Genomic DNA, 22820 nt, shown 5'->3' on the forward strand with positions numbered 1-22820 from the left:
GCAGATCAACGTTTCCTCAGATATCTGTCTTTGGTCGGCATTTGTCATGGTTAGGTCATACCCGTCTCGAGAGTGTGCTGACAGTCGGCAGAACAGCACAATATGGTCTACCCATAAAAACTCTAGTGTTTTATTTGTGCCATTTTAGGGGAAATTCTCTGCTTGACACTGCTTACCAGTGATGAATCCTCTGTGATTTCTATAAGGCAGTCTGAGTATTTTTTTTAAGTTGATATAATCTAGCCATGTAAGATATCAGATAAACACAAAGTATAGTGCAAGACATGAATAGATCGGCAAAGTTACAATAAAATGAGGTCACACTGGAGATTTTATGTATATTTGTAAGCATGTTTTATTTTGCTAAACTTCATTTTGTTTAATTTTGAATCTGTTAAAATAAGTATTTTTTCTCCGATCTTTTCTTTTTCGTTAGATCAACCACATTATACATTATCTTGTTTACTGAACAGATTTAGTTAAGCAGGTTTAAAAATAATTATTTTCCTGGGGACATTGTCAAGCACTTGTGGGGGATCAAATGTTTGATCAATGCTGTCATCAAAGTTAGAAAACATCTTTATTTTCTCTGGTCCCGACTCATCAAGACTGATGGTTTGTATGACAGTCCTGATGAAGTGAGTGCTGGAGTAATGCACCTCTTCTTAGGCTATGTGCCCACGTGACTTTGTACCTTCGGATATATCCGCAGGTACGTCCGCAGGTTTCCTGCAGCTGCTCCCCGCTACAGCGAAATATCTGTGATAAACCTGCGGACATTCATGCGGCTTACCTGAAGTCCCGGCATCTATCTCCATAGTGGACGGCCGGGAATTCCGCAGGTATTTCCGCATGAATAATTGACATGCAATTACGTGCGGCTGCGGGACATCCGCAGCATATTCCACAGCCACACATACCGCAGCATGGACACAGACACTCCCCATGTCCCATAGGATAACATGGGGAGTGCCTGTACTTGCTAAAACCTGTCGATTTATCTAGAAAATCCAGCTAAATCCGCAGGTTTTCCGCGGTACAGAGTCCCGTGGGCACATAGCCTTAAAGTTGGTGCACCATTCAACTGCTGTGCCTCACCTGTACATTTCTACCTTACTTGATACCACCTTTGTGGCATAAATTGTTATGGATTTGATAGCCACACTCAGACAAGCTCCCTCTCACCTAGCTTTTCAGGACTGGGGTAAAAATGCCTTAAGGTCGCAATATTTCAAACAGTTTACTCCAGATTCTGGCAAAAACTGATATCTCTGTCCCTTTGTGTATATGGAACACTGCACCAGAAAAGTGAGACTCCGCCATAGAAGAGAGTTAAAAGTACTTTCTTTGTCGCTCCATTGGGAGACCCAGACAATTGGGTGTATAGCTTCTGCCTCCGGAGGCCACACAAAGTATTACACTTAAAAGTGTAAAGCCCCTCCCCTTCTGCCTATACACCCCCCGTGCCTCACGGGCTCCTCAGTTTTTATGCTTTGTGCGAAGGAGGCTGACATCCACGCATAGCTCCACATCTTAGTCAGCAGCAGCTGCTGACTATGTCGGATGGAAGAAAAGAGGGCCCATAACAGGGCCCCCGGCATGCTCCCTTCTCACCCCACTCTGGTCGGCGGTGTTGTTAAGGTTGAGGTACCCATTGCGGGTACATAGGCAGGAGCCACATGCTGTTTTCCTTCCCCATCCCTTAATGGACTCTGGGTGAAGTGGGATCCTAATCGGTCTCCAGGCACTGGGACCGTGCTCCCTCCGCAGCCCCTGGGGAATCTGCTGGACAGGAGCCGGGTATCGTCAGGGACAAGGCCCTGCTACTGTGAGGTACTCTGTGTCCCCGTGGGGGACCGCGCATGGAGCGCTTGTGCCATACACACTGCAGCACTGCTGGGTGTGTTAGTGCGCCGGGGACTACCGCGCCGACCGCGCTTATTTGCCGGCCGCGCTTATAACTTTAGTCCCCGGCTTTTGCGGCCTAGTATCGCATATTCCCGCCCCCAGGCCTGCCAGTCAGGGGAAGGGCGGGACGCTGCACAGAACGTCAGCGCTGAGGGCTGGAGCATACTCTGTATCCTCCTCCCCCCTCACTCAGCACAGTGGGGCATCAGATTCCCGCACTTTCTAGGGCACGCCCACGGCCCCCTCCTCCCCACAGAACGCCGGCAGCCATTCCTGTCAGCACTTCTGACGCTGGAGAGGAGAGACAACACGGCTCTGGGAGGCCCAGGCAGGGAATCTGGTGGTCACACAACCGCTGAGGGCGGTCGGTAAGCCGCACCTGTGGTGCTGGCCCCACTGAGTGCCGAAGTGTACATATATATATATGCTTATATGCTATACATTTACACTGTACGGTCGCACTGTTGATTTTTGGCTATATACCCTCCTGGATTGTACTCAGAGGAGACAACAGCATGTCGTCCGCAAAAAGCAAGGGTGCCAAAGCACAGGCTTACTTTGCAACCTGTACCTCATGTGCGGCTATACTACCGGCAGGTTCCACCTACCCTCATTGTGTGCAATGCTCGGCCCCTGTGGCACTTACTCAGCCGGAGCCTCTGCTACTGGTGGCCCAGGTGGAGCCACCTGCTACCACTGTCCAGGTGACAGGGACGGAGTTTGCAGTATTTGCTGACAAACTGTCTGAGAGTATGGATAAATGGTCTGCTAAGATACTAGAAGCCTTACAGTCCAGACCGGTGACTCAGGCCCCGGGCACTGTTGAATCATTGACCCCAGGCCCCCCTCAGTTGGAGCAGCAAAGTGCTCCTGGGGTGACTCATAGGTCCCAGGGTGAGGTCTCTGACACGGACCGCAGTCCCAGGCCGCCTAAGCGGGCTCGCTGGGAAATTCCCTCGACTTCATCACACTGTTCAGGGTCTCAGCAGGAGGACTCTCTGGATGATGAAGCGGAGGTAGCAGATCAGGATTCTGATCCTGAGGCCGCTCTCAACCTAGATACACCTGAAGGTGACGCCATAGTGAATGACCTTATAGCGACCATCAATCAGGTGTTGGATATTTCTCCCCCAGCTCCTCCAATTGAGGAGTCAGCTTCTCAGCAGGAGAAATTCCGTTTCAGGTTTCCCAAGCGTACATTGAGTACGTTTCTGGATCACTCTGACTTCAGAGAGGCAGTCCAGAAACACCGAGCTTGTCCAGATAAGCGTTTTTCCAAGCGCCTTAAGGATACACGTTATCCCTTCCCCCCTGACGTTGTCAAGGGCTGGGCTCAGTGTCCCAAGGTGGATCCTCCAGTCTCCAGACTGGCGGCTAGATCCATAGTTGCAGTGGAAGATGGGGCTTCACTCAAAGATGCCACTGACAGACAGATGGAGCTCTGGTTGAAATCCATCTATGAAGCTATCGGCGCGTCTTTTGCTCCAGCATTCGCAGCCGTATGGGCACTCCAAGCTATCTCAGCTTGTCATGCGCAGATTAATGCAGTCACACGTACGTCTGCTCCGCAAGTGGTGTCCTTAACCTCTCAGGCGTCGGCGTTTGCGTCCTACGCCATTAATGCTGTCCTGGACTCTGCGAGCCGTACGGCGGTAGCATCCGCCAATTCGGTGGCAGTCCGCAGGGCCATGTGGCTACGTGAATGGAAGGCAGACTCTGCTTCCAAAAAGTTCTTAACCGGTTTGCCATTTTCTGGCGACCGCCTGTTTGGTGAGCGATTGGATGAAATCATTAAACAATCCAAGGGAAAGGACTCATCCTTACCCCAGTCCAAACCAAACAGACCTCAACCACGGAAGGTACAATCGAGGTTTCGGTCCTTTCGGTCCGCGGGCAGGTCTCAATTCTCCTCGTCCAAAAGGCCTCAGAAGGATCAGAGGAACTCCGATTCATGGCGGTCTAAGTCATGTCCTAAAAAGACCGCCGGAGGAACCGCTCCCAAAGCAGCCTCCTCATGACTTTCTGCCTCCTCACACCGCATCCTCGGTCTGTGGCAGGCTTTCCCGCTTTTGCGACGCCTGGCTGCCACAGGTAAAAGACCGTTGGGTGAGAGACATTCTGTCTCACGGTTACAGGATAGAGTTCAGCTCTCGTCCTCAGACTCGATTCTTCAGAACATCTCCGCCCCCCGTGCGAGCCGATGCTCTTCTTCAGGCGGTGTGCACTCTGAAGGCAGAAGGAGTGGTGATCCCTGTTCCCTTTCAGCAACAGGGTCACGGTTTTTACTCCAACTTGTTCGTGGTGCCGAAAAAGGACGGATCCTTCCGTCCTGTTCTGGACCTAAAACTGCTCAACAAACACGTAAAAACCAGGCGGTTCCGGATGGAATCGCTCCGCTCCGTCATCGCCTCAATGTCCCAAGGAGATTTCCTAGCATCAATTGACATCAAAGATGCTTATCTCCACGTACCGATTGCTCCAGAGCATCAGCGCTTCCTGCGTTTCGCCATAGGGGACGAACACCTTCAGTTCGTGGCACTGCCTTTCGGCCTGGCGACAGCCCCACGGGTCTTCACCAAGGTCATGGCAACAGTAGTAGCAGTTCTGCACTCTCAGGGACACTCGGTGATCCCTTACTTAGACGATCTGCTTGTCAAGGCACCCTCTCAAGTGGCATGCCAACACAGCCTGAACATTGCTCTGGAGACTCTCCAGAGTTTCGGGTGGATCATCAATTTTCCAAAGTCAAATCTGACACCGGCCCAATCACTGACATATCTTGGCATGGAGTTTCATACTCTCTCAGCGATAGTGAAGCTTCCGCTGGACAAACAGCGTTCACTACAGACAGGGGTGCAATCTCTCCTTCAAGGCCAGTCACACCCCTTGAGGCGCCTCATGCACTTCCTAGGGAAGATGGTAGCAGCAATGGAGGCAGTTCCTTTTGCGCAGTTTCATCTGCGTCCACTTCAATGGGACATTCTCCGCAAATGGGACAGGAAGTCAGCGTCCTTCGACAGGAACGTCTCCCTTTCTCGGGCAGCCAAGGCTTCCCTTCAGTGGTGGCTTCTTCCCACTTCTCTGTCGAAGGGGAAATCCTTCCTGCCCCCATCCTGGGCTGTGGTCACGACGGACGCGAGCCTGTCAGGGTGGGGAGCGGTCTTTCTCCACCACAGGGCTCAGGGTACTTGGACTCAGCTAGAGTCCTCCCTTCAGATCAATGTTCTGGAGATAAGGGCAGTGTATCTTGCCCTAAAGGCGTTCCAGCCGTGGCTGGAAGGCAAGCAGATCCGAATTCAGTCGGACAACTCCACAGCGGTGGCATACATCAACCACCAAGGCGGAACACGCAGTCGGCAAGCCTTCCAGGAAGTCCGGCAGATTCTGCTATGGGTGGAAGCCACAGCCTCCACCATATCCGCAGTTCACATCCCGGGCGTAGAAAACTGGGAAGCAGACTTTCTCAGTCGCCAGGGCATGGACGCAGGGGAATGGTCCCTTCACCCGGACGTGTTTCAGGAGATCTGTTGCCGCTGGGGGATGCCGGACGTCGACCTAATGGCGTCCCGGCACAACAACAAGGTCCCGACATTCATGGCACGGTCTCAAGATCACAGAGCTCTGGCGGCAGACGCCTTAGTTCAGGATTGGTCGCAGTTTCAACTCCCTTATGTGTTTCCTCCTCTGGCACTGTTGCCCAGAGTGTTACGCAAGATCAGGTCCGACTGCCGCCGCGCCATCCTCGTCGCTCCAGACTGGCCGAGGAGGTCGTGGTACCCGGATCTGTGGCATCTCACGGTGGGCCAACCGTGGGCACTACCAGACCGACCAGACTTGCTGTCTCAAGGGCCGTTTTTCCATCTGAATTCTGCGGCCCTCAACCTGACTGTGTGGCCATTGAGTCCTGGATCCTAGCGTCTTCAGGGTTATCTCAAGAGGTCATTGCCACTATGAGGCAGGCTAGGAAACCAACGTCCGCCAAGATCTACCACAGGACGTGGAGGATATTCTTATATTGGTGCTCTGATCAGGGTTTTTCTCCCTGGCCATTTGCCTTGCCCACTTTTCTTTCCTTCCTTCAATCCGGATTGGAAAAAGGTTTGTCGCTCGGCTCCCTTAAGGGACAAGTCTCAGCGCTCTCTGTGTTTTTTCAGAAGCGCCTAGCCAGACTTCCACAGGTACGCACGTTCCTGCAGGGGGTTTGTCACATAGTCCCTCCTTACAAGCGGCCGTTAGAACCCTGGGATCTGAACAGGGTGCTGATGGCTCTTCAGAAACCACCTTTCGAGCCAATGAGGGATATTTCTCTCTCACGCCTTTCGCAGAAAGTGGCCTTCCTAGTAGCAGTCACATCACTTCGGAGAGTGTCTGAGCTAGCAGCGCTGTCATGCAAAGACCCTTTCCTGGTGTTTCACCAGGACAAGGTGGTTCTGCGTCCGGTTCCGGAATTTCTCCCTAAGGTGGTATCCCCCTTTCATCTCAATCAGGATATCTCCTTACCCTCTTTTTGTCCTCATCCAGTTCACCAATGTGAAAGGGATTTGCACTTGTTAGATCTGGTGAGAGCACTCAGACTCTACATTTCTCGTACGGCGCCCCTGCGCCGCTCGGATGCACTCTTTGTCCTTGTCGCTGGCCAGCGTAAAGGGTCACAGGCTTCCAAATCAACCCTGGCTCGGTGGATCAAGGAACCAATTCTCGAAGCTTACCGATCTTCTGGGCTTCCGGTTCCCTCGGGGCTGAGGGCCCATTCTACCAGAGCCGTGGGTGCGTCCTGGGATTTGTGGCACCAGGCTACGGCTCAGCAGGTGTGTCAGGCAGCTACCTGGTCTAGTCTGCACACTTTCACGAAACACTATCAGGTGCATACCTATGCTTCGGCAGATGCCAGCCTAGGTAGGCGAGTCCTTCAGGCGGCGGTTGCCCACCTGTAGGAAGGGGCCGTCTTACGGCTCTATTACGAGGTTTTACTTTACCCACCCAGGGACTGCTTTTGGACGTCCCAATTGTCTGGGTCTCCCAATGGAGCGACAAAGAAGAAGGGAATTTTGTTTACTTACCGTAAATTCCTTTTCTTCTAGCTCCAATTGGGAGACCCAGCACCCGCCCCTGTTCCCTTCGGGCTGTTGTTCTTTGTGTACACATGTTGTTCATGTTGAATGGTTTCAGTTCTCCGAAATTTCTTCGGATTGAATTTACTTTAAACCAATTTATAACTTTTCCTCCTTCTTGCTTTTGCACCAAAACTGAGGAGCCCGTGAGCACGGGGGGTGTATAGGCAGAAGGGGAGGGGCTTTACACTTTTAAGTGTAATACTTTGTGTGGCCTCCGGAGGCAGAAGCTATACACCCAATTGTCTGGGTCTCCCAATTGGAGCTAGAAGAAAAGGAATTTACGGTAAGTAAACAAAATTCCCTTCTTTCCTACAGTTTCTATAAGTACTCGTGTGTGCACAATTGTTTTAGCATCCATACTTGCACAACATTGCAATGCAGACCCTTTTGGGGAGGGTTCTCGTTCATAGAATGATTTTATTCATGATTCTGACACTATTTCTTCTTAGGAAACTGGCCTACAGTTCAAGAAATTCATGGCTTATCCTTGGATTTTAACCATCACCTGGCCAGTCAATTTGGTAAGATACATTATATGCTCCAAAAATCGGGGTTCTTTTGGAATAGGTCCTATTACCGTAGTTTCCAAGGAGGGTTTAAAAACCTGGGTAAGAAAATTAATGGTTATAGAATAAACAAATACGTTTTATTTATACTGAAATCTATCAGTGACTTAGCAGATAGGTGGTGGATAGACTCAACTTCCTTACTGCCTTTCCAAACATAGACCACCAGAATGATGGGGAAGTTGAATGTTAAGTAATGACAATCTCTTTCCTTTAGCCAGTATTGTAAAGTCTGGGAAATACCCTCTAATATTTTTTATTACAGGGGTAATGCCTTAGGTAGCACATAAACATGCATATTTTCTTATTGGGGGCAATTTTAACATGCAAGTTTGTGTTTTTGAAATAAACCTCTGTGATGCAGAATACGTAGAAATCCTGATTCACACTTTTCTGTGACTTGCAGGACTCTGAAGATTACCCTCTAATCAGGCCAGGAATTTACTGGAAAAAATTTCGGTCAAATTTCTGTGAGTTCACATCTGTGCTGGTACAACAATGTCAGTACAGTGTCATATATGATGGCTATCTGCTGAATACCCTTATTTCCCTGCTCCTGGGACTGTCTGACTCCTGTGTTCGAGCCTTCCGGCACACCAGTACATTGTCTGGTAGGTTTTCAATATACAGCCAAGACTATGTCTATTATCCTTATTCTTCAATTCTTTTATGAATTTGTGGGACTTCTGTGCATTTTCCATTTCATGGCTGCTCCTATGAGCCCTGGGTAATGTATTCTTCAAGGAGACCTAACTGTTGCTCCTTCAGCTGCGAAGTTTAGAGTATGAAAAAAACAATCTCATTAATAAAATTGTGATGATTAGTGAATATTCTCTATTTATCACTTTTTGTTTCCTTGCACTAGCGGTAAAATTGCTGACTGCACTTATAGGTGTGATCCTAAACCTGGATATCAATATAGACAACGCAGACAGATTGTATGAAGTGGAGAAAAAGCGAGACCATCTTAAAAAAATCAACCCAAGGCTCGAGCAGCTGGACAAAAAACGGAAAAAGGTATATCTTACATGGTGCCGGTTTTAAACCCCTTAAACACGCAACGCACAATAGTTCAAAAGTCCAGTGTTTTTGTCTTTTGTTTTTAGGGGGGAAGAATTTGCCATTATTTGTCAGGCTGGTGTTTTGAATGCCATTCTTAATGTATAGTGCATGGAGTTAGTGGTGTCCGAATCATTAAAAGGCTCATTTTTCACCTGTCATAGTATAAAAAAATGGACTCCACTTTTCAAATGGTGGTGAAAGTTATGATGAATTTGTTGGCTGTACTCGGCCACACACCATCTCTCCTATTCTTTCTCAAGTTTTCAAAAGTTTTTAAATCTGAAGTTATCCATCGGTCTTACCTCATCCAACTGAAGCCAAAAAGACTGTTATTTTGAGCTACGTCAGGCTAAAATATATGTCAGTATATATGCAGATTTCTTCATCGTTCCTTATGGGAGACCCAGACCATGGGGTGTATAGCTTCTGCCTCCGGAGGACACACAAAGTACTACACTAAAAAGTGTAGCTCCTCCCTCCGAGCATATACACCCCCTGGATGACTCACATCTAGCCAGTTCAATGCTTTGTGTTCAGGAGGTCACACACACATGCATTCTCATCTGATTTTTGATTTTTGATTTCAAAGAGTTGGAAGAAAAGCAGGTCCAAACTGGACCCCCGGCATGTCCCTTCACACCCCACTGTGTCGGCGGTGCTGTTAAGGTTGATTTACAAGGCTGGAGCCTTACATGCCGCGCTCCTTCACCATCCCTCGGGCTCTGGCTTGAAGTGGGAGCCATCACGGTTCTCACTGCTTTGCAGGAGACCGGTCTCCATCCGCAGCCCTTTCAGGACCCTGCCGGACGGAGCGCTCACCCCTCAGGGACCTGGCCCTGCGTCTCATAAGCTAAGTATTGAGACGTTATTGTGGGGTCCCTTGTACATTTATTGTGGGGAGAGTGTGTTATTTCACTTTGCTGTGATTTCCGGCCGGTTCTCTGGTTTTCTCCTGAGAACCGCGCCGAGGGTGCCTGCTCGTCGGCCGCATGGGAAAATTTAGGCCCCGGCTTCGGCTGCGGCCTAGTTTCGTTTTCACTGCCCCTGCATGTCAGTCATGCAGGGGGACAGTGCAGCGCCGCCCACCGGCCGTTCAGCAGAGGGGAGGACACTCCTCTCTGAGGAGATGTTTCCCTCCCCTGTATATCCCCTTGGCCCTCCGGTTCCCGCTCTTGGACTAATCCTCCGCCCCCCCCTCCTCACTCCGGCGCCATTTTATCAGCGTTCACACACTGATCGGCGCTGGCTGCTGCAGCTCTGCATCTGTCTGGAGGTCCAAGCTGTGGAATCCGGAGGGCACACAAAACGGCCACAACCTCTGGTTGTGGACTTTCTTGTACTCTCTGGGGGTCATTCTGAAGGAGTGTGTTCTTTACTGCAGAACCTCCACCTCAGCAGCATGTCTCTCACTAGGAGCAAGGCTGCAAGGCTTTACTCTATATGCACTGCATGTCAGCTCATACTGCCTGAACCGAGCACATATCCACATTGTGATGCCTGCTCTAACATGGTGGTGCCTCAGCCTGGAGTCTCCCCAGGGGTCCCTCCGGCTGCTCCGTCCCCGGTGGCTGAACCCCCGACTTGGGTAGCATCGTTTTCTAAAGCTATCTCCCAGTCCTTTGCCGACTCCATGGGACAGCTGTCCCGGACTCTGCTGACCATGCATCAGCCCCTTCTCAGGGCGCCTCTGCTGCTTCGGCTCGCTCTGCAGAGCTCACAGAGGATTTTTCGCCTGTTCCCGGACCCCGTCCTCCTAAACGGAGACGCAGGGACTCTTCTCCTTCCTCGTCCCACGGCTCTGATTCACGAGCTGAAGTGCAGGGCGAGGAGGATGCCTTTACTGTGGGCTCGGACGCTACCTCTATGTACCCCATTGATTTATCTGAAGGGGATGCGGATGTTAGTGACTTGATTGCGTCCATTAATTCCGTACTGGACCTCAATCCACCAGTGTCAGAGGAACGAGCCTCTCTGGTACACCAGTTTTCCTCACCTAAGAGAGCAAGGAGTATGTTTTTTAACCACTCAAGTTTTCAGGCCACTGTGACCAAGCCCAGGGCCTGTCCTGACAAACGCTTCCCAAAGCGTAGTTCTGATGAACGTTTTCCCTTTCCACCAGAGGTGGTCAAGGAGTGGGCTCATTCACCAAAGGTAGATCCTCCGGTGTCTAGAATCTCAGCCCGGACAGTTGTATCTGTGGCCGATGGCACCTCACTTAAGGATCCCACTGACCGCCAGGTTGACCTTCTGGCCAAATCTGTATATGAGGTGGCAGGGGCCTCGTTCTCCCCGTCTTTTGCAGCGGTGTGGGTTCTTAAAGCCGTCTCTGCTTCTCTGGAGGAGATGCATTCCCTCACCAGGGACTCTATGCCCGAAATGGTTGCCTTAACTTCCCAGGCTTCGGCTTTCTCATCCTATGCCATGTCTGCCATTCTGGAGGCTTCTCACCGCACGGCGGTGGCTTCCGCTAATTCCCTCGCGATCCGCAGGATCTTGTGGCTTCGAGAGTGGAAAGCAGACGCTTCTTCTAAGAAGTACCTTGCTGGGCTCCCCTTTGCTGGGTCCCGGCTGTTCGGTGAACAACTGGATGATATTATTAGGGAAGCTACTGGCGGGAAGAGTACTTCCTTGCCACAAACTAAAACCAGGAAACCTGTCCAGGGCAGGAACCAGTCGAGGTTTCGTTCCTTTCGTTCCTCTAACTGGTCATCCTCTAAGCCCTCAGCCTCGTCCACTAACTCAGCCAAGGATCGAAAACCCAGCTGGCGCACGAAGCGCGTCCTCAGAAGAGCGGAGGAGCCGCTGCCATTAAGGCAGCCTCCTCTTGACTATCTGGCTGCGCCAGCAACGTCCTTGGTCGGTGGCAGGCTCTCCCACTTTGGCGACGTGTGGTTCCAACACGTCTCCGATCAGTGGGTGCGGGATATCATCTCCCACGGCTACAGGATAGAATTTTCTTCCAGCCCGCCAAACAGATTTTTTCTGTCCACTCCCCCCTGCTCCAAAGCCGCCGCCTTCACTCAGGCCGTGGCTTCCCTGCAGGCCAACGGAGTAATTGTACCGGTTCCCGCCCGGGAACGGTTCAGAGGTTTCTACTCAAACCTCTTCCTAGTCCCCAAGAAGGACGGTTCCTTCCGGCCCATCCGGGATCTCAAGCTTCTCAACAAGCATGTTCAGGTGCGGCACTTTCGCATGGAATCTCTGCGATCGGTCATTGCCTCAATGACCCAGGGAGATTTTCTAGCATCCATCGACATCAGAGATGCCTATCTGCATGTGCCAATTGCAGTTTCACACCAGCGTTGGCTACGTTTTGCAATCGGAGAGGAACATTTCCAAATCGTGGCTCTCCCATTCGGGTTAGCCACGGCCCCTCGTGTATTCACCAAGGTCATGGCAGCAGTGGTTGCGGTTCTGCACCTCCAGGGGTTGGCAGTGATTCCTTACCTGGACGACCTTCTAGTCAAGGCTTCATCCAGTGCAAACTGTCAGCGGAGTGTCTCGCTCACTCTCGCCACGCTTGTTCAATTCGGGTGGCTTGTCAATCTGCCCAAGTCCACTCTGACCCCGACCCAGGCACTTACGTACCTAGGGATGCAATTCGAGACTCTGCCGGCACTTGTGAAGCTGCCCTTAGTCAAACAGCAGTCCCTTCATCTGGCGGTACGCTCTCTGCTGAGGCCCCGCCGTCATTCCATCAGGCACCTCATGCAGGTGCTGGGTCAGATGGTGGCGTCAATGGAAGCGGTTCCCTTTGCCCAGTTCCATCTGCGTCTCCTTTAGCTGGACATCCTCCGCTGTTGGGACAAGCGGACCTCTTCCTTGCACAGGCTAGTGGCTCTGTCGCCACAGACCAGGAGCTCTCTTCAGTGGTGGCTTCGGCCCCTCTCTCTGTCCCAGGGACGCTCCTTTCTGGCCCCGTCCTGGGTGATTCTCACCACGGACGCCAGTCTATCCGGCTGGGGAGCAGTGTTTCTCCACCACCGAGCACAGGGCACTTGGACTCCGTCCGAATCAGCCCTCTAGATCAATGTGCTGGAAATCAGAGCTGTGCTCCTAGCTCTCGTAGCCTTTCACCACCTGTTGGCGGGCAAGCACATTCGAGTCCAGTCAGACAACGCAACAGCAGTTGCCTACATCAATCACCAAGGCGGGACACGCAGCCGCCTGGCAATGTTGGAAGTTCAACGTATCCTTCAGTGGACGGAGGACTCCAAGTCCACCATATCCGCAGTCCACATCCCAGGCGTAGAAAACTGGGAGGCAGATTATCTCAGCCGTCAAACCGTGGACAGCGGCGAGTGGGCCCTGCATCCGGCAGTGTTCCGGTCAATCTGCCGCAAGTGGGGCACTCCGGAAGTGGATCTAATGGCATTCCGGCACAACAACAAGGTCCCGGTTTACGTGGCTCGCTCCCACGATCCTCAGGCCTTGGTGGCGGACGCGCTGGTTCAGGATTGGTCCCAGCTCCGTCTGGCCTACGTGTTTCCCCCTCTAGCTCTCTTGCCCAGAGTCCTGCGCAAGATCAGAATGGAGGACCGTCGGGTCATAATCATTGCTCCAGACTGGCCCAGGCGAGCTTGGTACCCAGACCTGCTCCGTCTGTCCGTAGAGGTGCTGTGGCATCTCCCGGACCGCCCAGACCTTCTCTCACAAGGTCCGTTTTTCCGCCAGAATTCTGCGGCTCTCAGATTGACGGCGTGGCTCTTGAGTCCTGGATCCTGACGGCTTCAGGCATTCCTTCCGAGGTCATCTCCAAAAACTATGACTCAGGCTCGGAAGTCTTCCTCGGCCAGGATTTACCACAGGACTTGGAGAATTTTCCTGTCCTGGTGTCGTTCTTCCGGCCATGCTCCTTGGCCGTTTTCCTTGCCGACCATCCTGTTTTTTCTACAGTCCGGTCTGCGGCTAGGACTATCCCTCAATTCCCTTAAGGGACAGGTCTCGGCTCTGTCAGTGTTGTTCCAGCGGCGTATCGCCCGACTGGCCCGGGTGCGCACCTTCATGCAGGGCGCATCTCACATCATTCCGCCTTACCGGCGGCCTCTGGATCCCTGGGACCTCAACCTGGTCCTCACGGCCTTACAGAAACCCCCCTTTGAGCCTCTTAGGGAGGTTTCTTTGTTTCGTCTTTCACAGAAAGTGGTCTTTCTGGTGGCCATAGCTTCTCTCAGGAGAGTCTCTGATTTGGCTGCGCTCTCTTCGGAGTCACCCTTTTTGGTTTTTCACCAAGACAAGGTGGTTCTCCGTCCGTCTCCGGACTTTCTCCCTAAGGTGGTGTCTCCTTTCCACCTTATCCAGGACATTTCATTGCCTTCTCCTTGTCCGGCCCCTGTGCATCGCTTTGAGAAAGCGTTGCATACTTTAGATCTGGTGCGGGCGCTCCGGATCTATGTGTCACGCACCGCTGCCCTTAGGCGGTGCACCTCTCTTTTTATGCTGACCACGGGTCAGCGCAAGGGTCTCTCGGCTTCTAAACCGACCCTAGCTCGTTGGATTAGGTCGGCCATATCCAATGCCTACCAATGTTCTCTGGTGCCCCCCCGCCGGGGATTAGGGCGCACTCGACCAGAGCTGTCGGTGCCTCTTGGGCTTTCAGGCACCAGGTTACGGCTCAGCAGGTCTGTCAGGCTGCCACTTGGTCTAGTCTGCACACCTTTTCGAAGCACTACCAAGTGCATGCTCATGCTTCGGCAGATGCGAGCTTGGGCAGACGCATCCTTCAGGCGGCTGTCGCCCATTTGTGAAGTTAGGTTTTGCCTACTTCTCAGTTTCTATTTGTTTCCCACCCATGGACTGCTTTGAGACGTCCCATGGTCTGGGTCTCCCATAAGGAACGATGAAGAAAAAGAGAATTTTGTTTACTTACCGTAAATTCTTTTTCTTATAGTTCCGACATGGGAGACCCAGCAACTGTTGCCTGTTGGCAGTTCTTGTTCCGTGTGTTTTCACCGGCTGTTGTTGTAGACAGAGGTTCCGGTTATTCCGGGTTTTACTCTATCTCTACTTGTGGGTGGATGTCCTCCTTCAGCTTTTGCACTAAACTGGCTAGATGTGAGTCATCCAGGGGGTGTATATGCTCGGAGGGAGGAGCTACACTTTTTAGTGTAGTACTTTGTGTGTCCTCCGGAGGCAGAAGCTATACACCCCATGGTCTGGGTCTCCCATGTCGGAACTATAAGAAAAATAATTTACGGTAAGTAAACAAAATTCTCTTTTTTTTCTTTCCTATTTCGAATAGCCATCTTTCAGCACAATAGCGCATAATATCCACTTTTCTAACATAGGACACTATAGGTGACAAACGTCATGGTATGCTTATAGAGTACTATCTGTTGGGAAATTCTCCCTCCATGTGCCTTGGACAGACACTGCAAAAGATACTGTGAGGGCTTCTTCTACCTTAAAAGGTTGGCCAGCTTGTTCATGAGCGCACCTCTCCCCAGCCAGCTGACTTTCTGATTGTTGGGAGCCAAGCGCTCCTGCTTGATTGACAGTTTGGACCAATGGCATTGTTGTGCTGCTGACCTGAACTGAGTGCTCTCCAATGCTGTTATATGAGGCAGCTTACCCTCTGCAGCATCGGAGGCATGCAGAAATATTAAAGCTAGCTTCAACCAGGAGATAAACGCTTAAGGCCCCGTTACACGCAACGACGTATCTAACGATATATCACCGGGGTCACGGATTCCGTGACGCACATCCAGCAACGTTAGCGACGTCATTGCATGTGACACCAACGGGCGGCCGTTAACGATGGAAAATACTCACCAAATCGTCCATCGTTGACACGTCGTTCATTTTCTAAAAATTGTTGATTGTAGAGGACGCAGGTTGTTCGTCGTTCCCGAGGCAGCACATATCGCTATGTGTGACACCTCGAGAATGACGAACTACAGCTTACCTGTGGCCGCCGCCAATGAGGAAGGAAGGAGGTGGGTGGGATGTTACGGCCGCTCATCTCCGCCCCTCCGCTTCTATTGGGCGGACGCTTAGTGACGCCACTGTGACGCCGCACGAACCGCCCCCTTAGAAAGGAGGTGGTTCGCTGGCCACTGCGATGTCGTTAAGCCCGCTACACACGCTTCAATATATCTCACAATCCGTCGTTGGGGTCAAGTTGTAAGTGACGCACATCCGGCATCGTTTGTGAGGTATCTGCGTGTGACAGCTACGTGCGATCAGGATTGAACGCAAAACCGTTGATCGCAAACACATCGTATCATTCTCTAGAATTGAGCGTTTTGTTGCACGAACCTAGTGAATTGTAACGTGTGACATCCCTCATACGATTTTGGTGTCTGATGCTATGTGTGCAGGTGTGTGCTCTGCACCGCAGCTTAAAAAAGGTCCGCTTCAGAGCGCAGCTGAAAAGCTGCGTTCTGAAGCGCCTCACAATGTCTGTCAGTCACTAATCTCTGTCAGTCGGTCACTATCTCTGTCCCTCACTCTCTGTCCATGTCAGTCTATCCCCCTCTCTCATATACTCACCGATCCCCGATCCCCGGCGCTGCACGGCGTTCACACTGCTCCGGCGGCTTTTACTGTTTTGAAAAAGCCGGCCGCCCATTAAACAATCTGGTATTCCCTGCTTTCCCCGCCCACCGGCGCCTATGATTGGTTACAGTGAGACACGCCCCCACTCTGAGTGACAGGTGTCACACTGCACCCAATCACAGCAGCCGGTGGGCGTGTCTATACTGTGTAGTGAAATAAATAATTAAATAATTAAAAAAAACGGCGTGCGGTTCCCCCCAATTTTAAAACCAGCCAGATAAAGCCATACGGCTGAAGGCTGGTATTCTCAGGATGGGGAGCTCCACGTTATGGGGAGCCCCCCAGCCTAACAATATCAGCCAACAGCCGCCCAGAATTGCCGCATACATTATATGCGACAGTTCTGGGACTGTACCCGGCTCTTCCCGATTTGCCCTGGTGCGTTGGCAAATCGGGGTAATAAGGAGTTATTGGCAGCCCATAGCTGCCAATAAGTCCTAGATTAATCATGTCAGGCGTCTATGAGACACCCTCCATGATTAATCTGTAAATTACAGTAAATAAACACACACCCGAAAAAATCCTTTATTAGAAATAAAAACACACACATATACCCTGGTTCACCACTTTAATCAGCCCCAAAAAGCTCTCCTTGTCCGGCGTCATCCAGGATGGTCCAGCGTCGCATCCAGCGCTGCTGCATGGAGGTGACCGGAGCTGCAGCAGACACAGCCGCTCCGGTCACCTCCACGCAGCTAATGAAGACAGCCGTGCGATCAGCTGAGCTGTCACTGAGGTTACCCGCGGCCACCGCTGGATCCAGCGACAGCGGGTAACCTCACTGACAGATCAGCTGATCGTGCGGCTGTCTTCATTAGCTGCGTGGAGGTGACCGGAGCGGCTGTGTCTGCTGCAGCTCCGGTCACCTCCATGCAGCAGCGCTGGATGCGACGCTGGACCATCCTGGATGACGCCGGACAAGGAGAGCTTTTTGGGGCTGATTAAAGTGGTGAACCAGGGAATGTGAGTGTGTTTTTTATTTCTAATAAAGGATTTTTTCGGGTGTGTGTTTATTTACTGTAATTTACAGATTAATCATGGAGGGTGTCTCATAGACGCCTGACATGATTAATCTAGGACTTATTGGCAGCTATGGGCTGCCAATAACTCCTTATTACCCCGATTTGCCAACGCACCAGGGCAAATCAGGAAGAGCCGGGTACAGTCCCAGAACTGTCGCATATAATGTATGCGGCAATTCTGGGCGGCTGTTGGCTGATATTGTTAGGCTGGGGGGCTCCCCATAACGTGGAGCTCCCCATCCTGAGAATACCAGCCTTCAGCCGTATGGCTTTATCTGGCTGGTTTTAAAATTGGGGGGAACCGCACGCCGTTTTTTTTAATTATTTAATTATTTATTTCACTACACAGTATAGACACGCCCACCGGCTGCTGTGATTGGGTGCAGTGTGACACCTGTCACTCAGAGTGGGGGCGTGTCTCACTGTAACCAATCATAGGCGCCGGTGGGCGGGGAAAGCAGGGAATACGAGATTGTTTAATGGGCGGCCGGCTTTTTCAAAACAGTAAAAGCCGCCAGAGCAGTGTGAACGCCGTGCAGCGCCGGGGATCGGGGATTGGTGAGTATGAGAGAGGGCTGCTAACTTCAGTAATTTAGGAGATTAGCGGTCACCGGTGAGTCCTTCACAGGTGACCGCTAATCAGGGCGCGACACAGACAGAGCCGCAGCATGACAATGAAGTCGGGTGAAGTTCACCCGAGTTCATTCTGACAGTGCGGCTCTGTCTGTGTCTGCTGTCATCTGCCATTCAGCTCTGCTACATGGCTGTCTGTGTCTGCTGTCATCTGCCATTCAGCTCTGCTACATGGCTGTCTGTGTCTGCTGTCAGCGGCCATGTAGCAGAGCTGAATGGCAGATGACATAGTAAAAACACATCCCTACACATTACACACGCTTGTCAAGTCAATAAATAAAAAAAAAAAAAAGGTGCCCAATGCATACGTCACAGAACACATGATCTAAAGGATCGCACATAACATTGATCAATTTAACATAGACTACAAACGCTCGTGTGACAGCAAATGAACGACCAACGTGAAATCTCATAGATCCCGTATGCAACCTGGGCGTGTCACATCGCAAATGCGATTGTACAACTAATTGCAACGTGTAAAGTGGGCTTTAGGCAGGTAAGTCTGTGTGATGGCTCCTAACGATATTGTGCGCCACGGGCAGCGATTTGCCCGTGACGCACAAACGACGGGGGCGGGTGTGCTCGCTAGCGATATCGCTGCGTGTAAAGCCCCCTTTACTCTATTGATTTTTGCCTTGCTTCATTGCAGTACTTACAAGGTCAACAGAAAAGAGCTTGTAAACACTGCTCATTTTCAGCCCCCACTTCTATACCAAATAGGCACTGAGCTGTAATCAGCAAAAAAGAAGATTTGACAATATCAAAAGAAAAGGGGAAGAGGATTTTAATAGTTAATTGCACATGCATATTTCAAACAATACCCTTAATAAGAAATGGAATAACCATTTAAATGGACTAGCAAGGTGTCATCAGGGTTGGTTGGTAACTACCTCTTTGATTCCATGAAATGAGTGTCGTTGTCCTTTTGGATGAAACTTGTGTGAGTATATGAATACTTGATTGGAAGGAAAATGATGGCATAGATAATACAATAAACCTAGTAAAGTAGAATGAAAGCTTTTATTTTGGTGTCGTTACCAGTGATTTCTCATTTTGCCTAGTTGCAACAAAGACATCGTGAGATAGAAGATATGATGGATGCGCTGCTGAAAGGAACTTTTCTGCAACGGTATCGGTGAGTAATAGTCCTGGACCCTGTGCTCATAGGTTAGCTCTGCTGAGCAGATATCCTTGTTAATGTTTTGACATACTGTATGCACAAATGCACAATTGTGTAATTATTTATTGGGAAACTTTGTGTTAGGTGCTTGACCAGCTTTAGGCATTTTAATTTACTCATTATCAATTTGGCATCCAAATGATCTTTTTCATTGCTGGCTATTAAATAAGTATATACTTCAAGATGTCAGTAAAGCTCTACATAAGATGGGGATCATTATTCATATTTATGCGGCATGTGTTATGCCCTGCAATTCTCAACTAAAAGTAATACCAGCAGCTTGTCGTCTCTATTGTTAGACCCGATCAGACTTGCAAAGGGAGTCAATGGGAGAAAGATATATAATGGCATGGTAGGGAAAGGCTTGTGATCCTTTACTTCACTGCTTCACAATTTCACGTTATTAGGTGTGTTTCAGATTGGAGATTGTAACTAGTGATGAGCGAGCATTACCATGCTCTGGTACTCTGTTAAGAGAATGGTAGCACCTCAGATGGGCGCAACTCAAGCACATGAGTATAATAGAAGTCAATGGGGAACTGGGCATTATTTGTGAGATTTCTTAGAAAAATGCTCGAGTCTCCCATTGATTTCCATACTCAGGTGCAGTATAATTTTTTGCCTTTATTTGCAGTCGAATATCACTTCATAATCTATAGGGAAAGAATGCTGCAGAATAATTAATGTTTTTTTTAATTTTTTTTAACGCGGCATAATTAGGGCACACCGTTTAGAGTTGCGTTTTTGCCATGAGCTTCTTTATGTACCTTTGAAAAATGTCCCCCAAAAAACCTGCTACGAGATATGAAACACAATCAAATATACTATAAAAACACATACATAATGTAATATATTAGATACAGTATACAGTTTATCAACTAATTTTTATTTATTTTTTATCTTTTTTACAGAGATGTTGTCTTTGAGATTCGATCGCTATGTATAGAAGAAATCGGCATGTGGATGAAAATGTATCCACATGTGTACTTGACCGACAGCTACTTAAAGTATGTTGGCTGGATGCTGCATGATAAGGTGGGTTTGTAATGACATTTTCTGCTTGAGTTGCCAAATTCTAGTCCTTGTCCTCCTATACATCAAAGGTATGTCGGGAAATGATGTTCCTGGTCAGAAATGGGGATAACTCACCCGGTCCTGACCGATGTAATACAGTTGTGCTCAAAGGTTTGCATACCCTTTCAGATTTTGTGCTTTCTTAGCCTTTTTTCAGAGAATTACAATGATAATATAAAATCTTTTTTTCCCACTCATCGTTAGTGGTTGGGTGAAGTCATTTATTGTCAAACTACTGTGTTTTCTCTTTTTAAATGATAATGACAACCAAAAACATCCAAATGACCCTGATGAAAAGTTCACCTACCCCAGTTCTTAATACCGTGTATTGCCCCCTCTAACATCAATTACAGCTTGAAGTCTTTTTGTGGTAGTTGTGGATGAGGCCTTTTATTTTCTCAGATGATAAATTCTTCTTGGCAAAAAGCCTCCGATTCCTGTAAATTCCTGGGCTTTCTTACATGAACTGTGCGCTTGAGTTCTCCCCAGAGTGGCTCAATAATATTGAGGTCAGGAGACTGAGATGGCCACTCCAGAACCTTCACTTTGTTCTGCTGTAGTCAATGACATATCGACTTGACCTTATGTTTTGGACTGTTGTCATGTTGGAACGTCCAAGTACGTCCCATGCGCAACTTCCGGGCTGATGAGTGCAAATTTTCCTCCATGCTGATAACATGCTGCATTGATCTTTTCTTCAACTTTCACCAAGTATTTGTAGCTCACACATCCCTACATTATCCACCTCTGTGCTTTACAGTAGGAATGGTGTTCCTTCCATCATAGGCCTTGTTGACACCTCTTCAAATGTAATGTTTATAGTTGTGGCCAAAAAGTTCAATTTTGGTCTCATCACTCCAAATTATCTTGTTCCAGAAATTTGGAGGCTTGTCTCTGTGCTGTTAGGCATATTGTAGGCAACATACTTTGTGGCATTTGCGCAGTAATGGCTTTTCTTTTTCGCTCCTAATTGGGAGACCCAGACAGTGGGTGTATAGCTACTGCCCTCTGGAGGCCGCACAAAGAACTACACTTAAAAGTGTAAGGCCCCTCCCCTTCTGGCTATACACCCTCCCGTAGGAGTACAGATTCCTCAGTTTTAGCTTTGTGCGCAAGGAGGTCAGACACGCACGCATAGCTCCATTGTTTTTAGTCAGCAGCAGCTGCTGACTATGTCGGATGGAAGAAAAGAGGGCCCATACAGGGCTCCCAGCATGCTCCCTTCTCACCCCACTGTATGTCGGAGGTGTTTGTAAGGTTGAGGTACCCATTGCGGGTACGGCGGCAGGAGCCCACATGCTGATTCCTTCCCCATCCCTTTTTACAGGGCTCTGGGTGAAGTGGGATTTACTGGTCTCCAGGCACTGAGACCGTGCTCCATCTACAGCCCCTGGAGAAGATGCTGGATGGAGCGGAGTACATCAGGGACATGGCCCTGCTTCCTCAAGGTACTCTGTGTCCCCGTGCAGGCGCTCACACCGCAGCATGCTGGGTGTTGTAGTGCGCCGGGGGACAGCAGCGCTACGGCGCTTGTGCCATGGCCTCATTCAGCTTCGCTGAAGCAGGCACACTTATAGGAATCGGTCGCGCCGGCCGCTGGGACTGCGGCGCGGCTGGCACTTGTGGTGCGCCGGGGACTTCAGCGCGGCCCGCGCTTTTACGGCGGCCGCGCTGATAACTCGAGTCCCCGGCTTTTGCGGCCTGCTTCCGTTCGTTCCCGCCCCCGGACCTGCCAGTCAGGAGAGGGGCGGGACGCTGGCCACGTCTAGGAATCGGTCACGCCGGCCGCTGGGACTGCGGCGCGGCTGGCACTTGTGGTGCACCGGGGACTTCAGCGCGGCCCGCGCTTTTACGGCGGCCGCGCTGATAACTCGAGTCCCCGGCTTTTGCGGCCTGCTTCCGTTCGTTCCCGCCCCCAGACCTGCCAGTCAGGAGAGGGGCGGGACGCTGGCCAGTGCATCAGCGCCGAGGGCTGGAGTCGTTTTTACATACTCCAGCCCTCACAATCGGCACAGAGGGGACACTGTTTCCCGCACTTTTGTTTGGGAACTCCCACGGACCGCCCCTCTCCACAGACGCCGGCAGCCATTCCTGCTGACACGCTGCGCTGCAGAGGGGAGCCGGGGAGACCCAGACAAGGAATTCTGCAGCCTCTTACCCGCTATTCAGCGGGCGGTAAGCAGCCCTCAGGGCTCACCCCCTCTTGTGCCAGTAGTATTCTTAGTATTTTGTTTCTACAAATACTTTGTATTGCATAGCGCTGGTCGCCCTTTGGCTATAGACTCTCTCACATTGCAGAGAGCCAGCAGCATGTCGCCCGTAAAACGCAAGGGTGCCAAGGCGCAGACATTATATGCTTCCTGCACCGCGTGTGGGACTTTTCTACCGGCAGGCTCCACGGACCCCCATTGTGTGCAGTGCTCGGCCCCTGCGGCGCTTGCACAGTCGGGACCTCTGCTGGACGTGACCCAGGGTGTACCACCTGTGAATGCTGTCCAGGTGACAGGAACTGAGTTTGCAGCTTTTGCTGACAGAATGTCTCTCACTATGTCACAAATTCTTGACACATTGCGAGCTAGGCCTGTACTTCAGGCCACGGACACTGTGCAATCATTGCCCCCTGGTCCCCCTCAGCTCCAAGCTCCGGGACGGGCATATACACCTCAGGGTGAAGACTCTGACTCGGACGATGGCCCCGGGCAGC

At 50.5% G+C, this 22820-nt stretch overlaps 1 protein-coding gene across 1 annotated transcript in view; it reads left to right on the forward strand.

The window, feature by feature from the left end:
• The window catches only part of LOC142291809 (cohesin subunit SA-2-like), a 176560-nt gene that overhangs the window by 46629 nt on the left and 107111 nt on the right, over positions 1 to 22820 (forward strand). The window contains 5 exon segments of the mRNA XM_075336634.1: positions 7472 to 7543; positions 7995 to 8199; positions 8454 to 8605; positions 18924 to 18997; positions 19954 to 20077. Of these exon segments, the coding sequence (XP_075192749.1) occupies positions 7472 to 7543; positions 7995 to 8199; positions 8454 to 8605; positions 18924 to 18997; positions 19954 to 20077 (627 nt within the window).

This window comes from Anomaloglossus baeobatrachus, chromosome 2 (assembly GCF_048569485.1).
Source record: "Anomaloglossus baeobatrachus isolate aAnoBae1 chromosome 2, aAnoBae1.hap1, whole genome shotgun sequence".
In the NCBI taxonomy this organism is placed as follows: Eukaryota; Metazoa; Chordata; class Amphibia; order Anura; family Aromobatidae; genus Anomaloglossus; species Anomaloglossus baeobatrachus.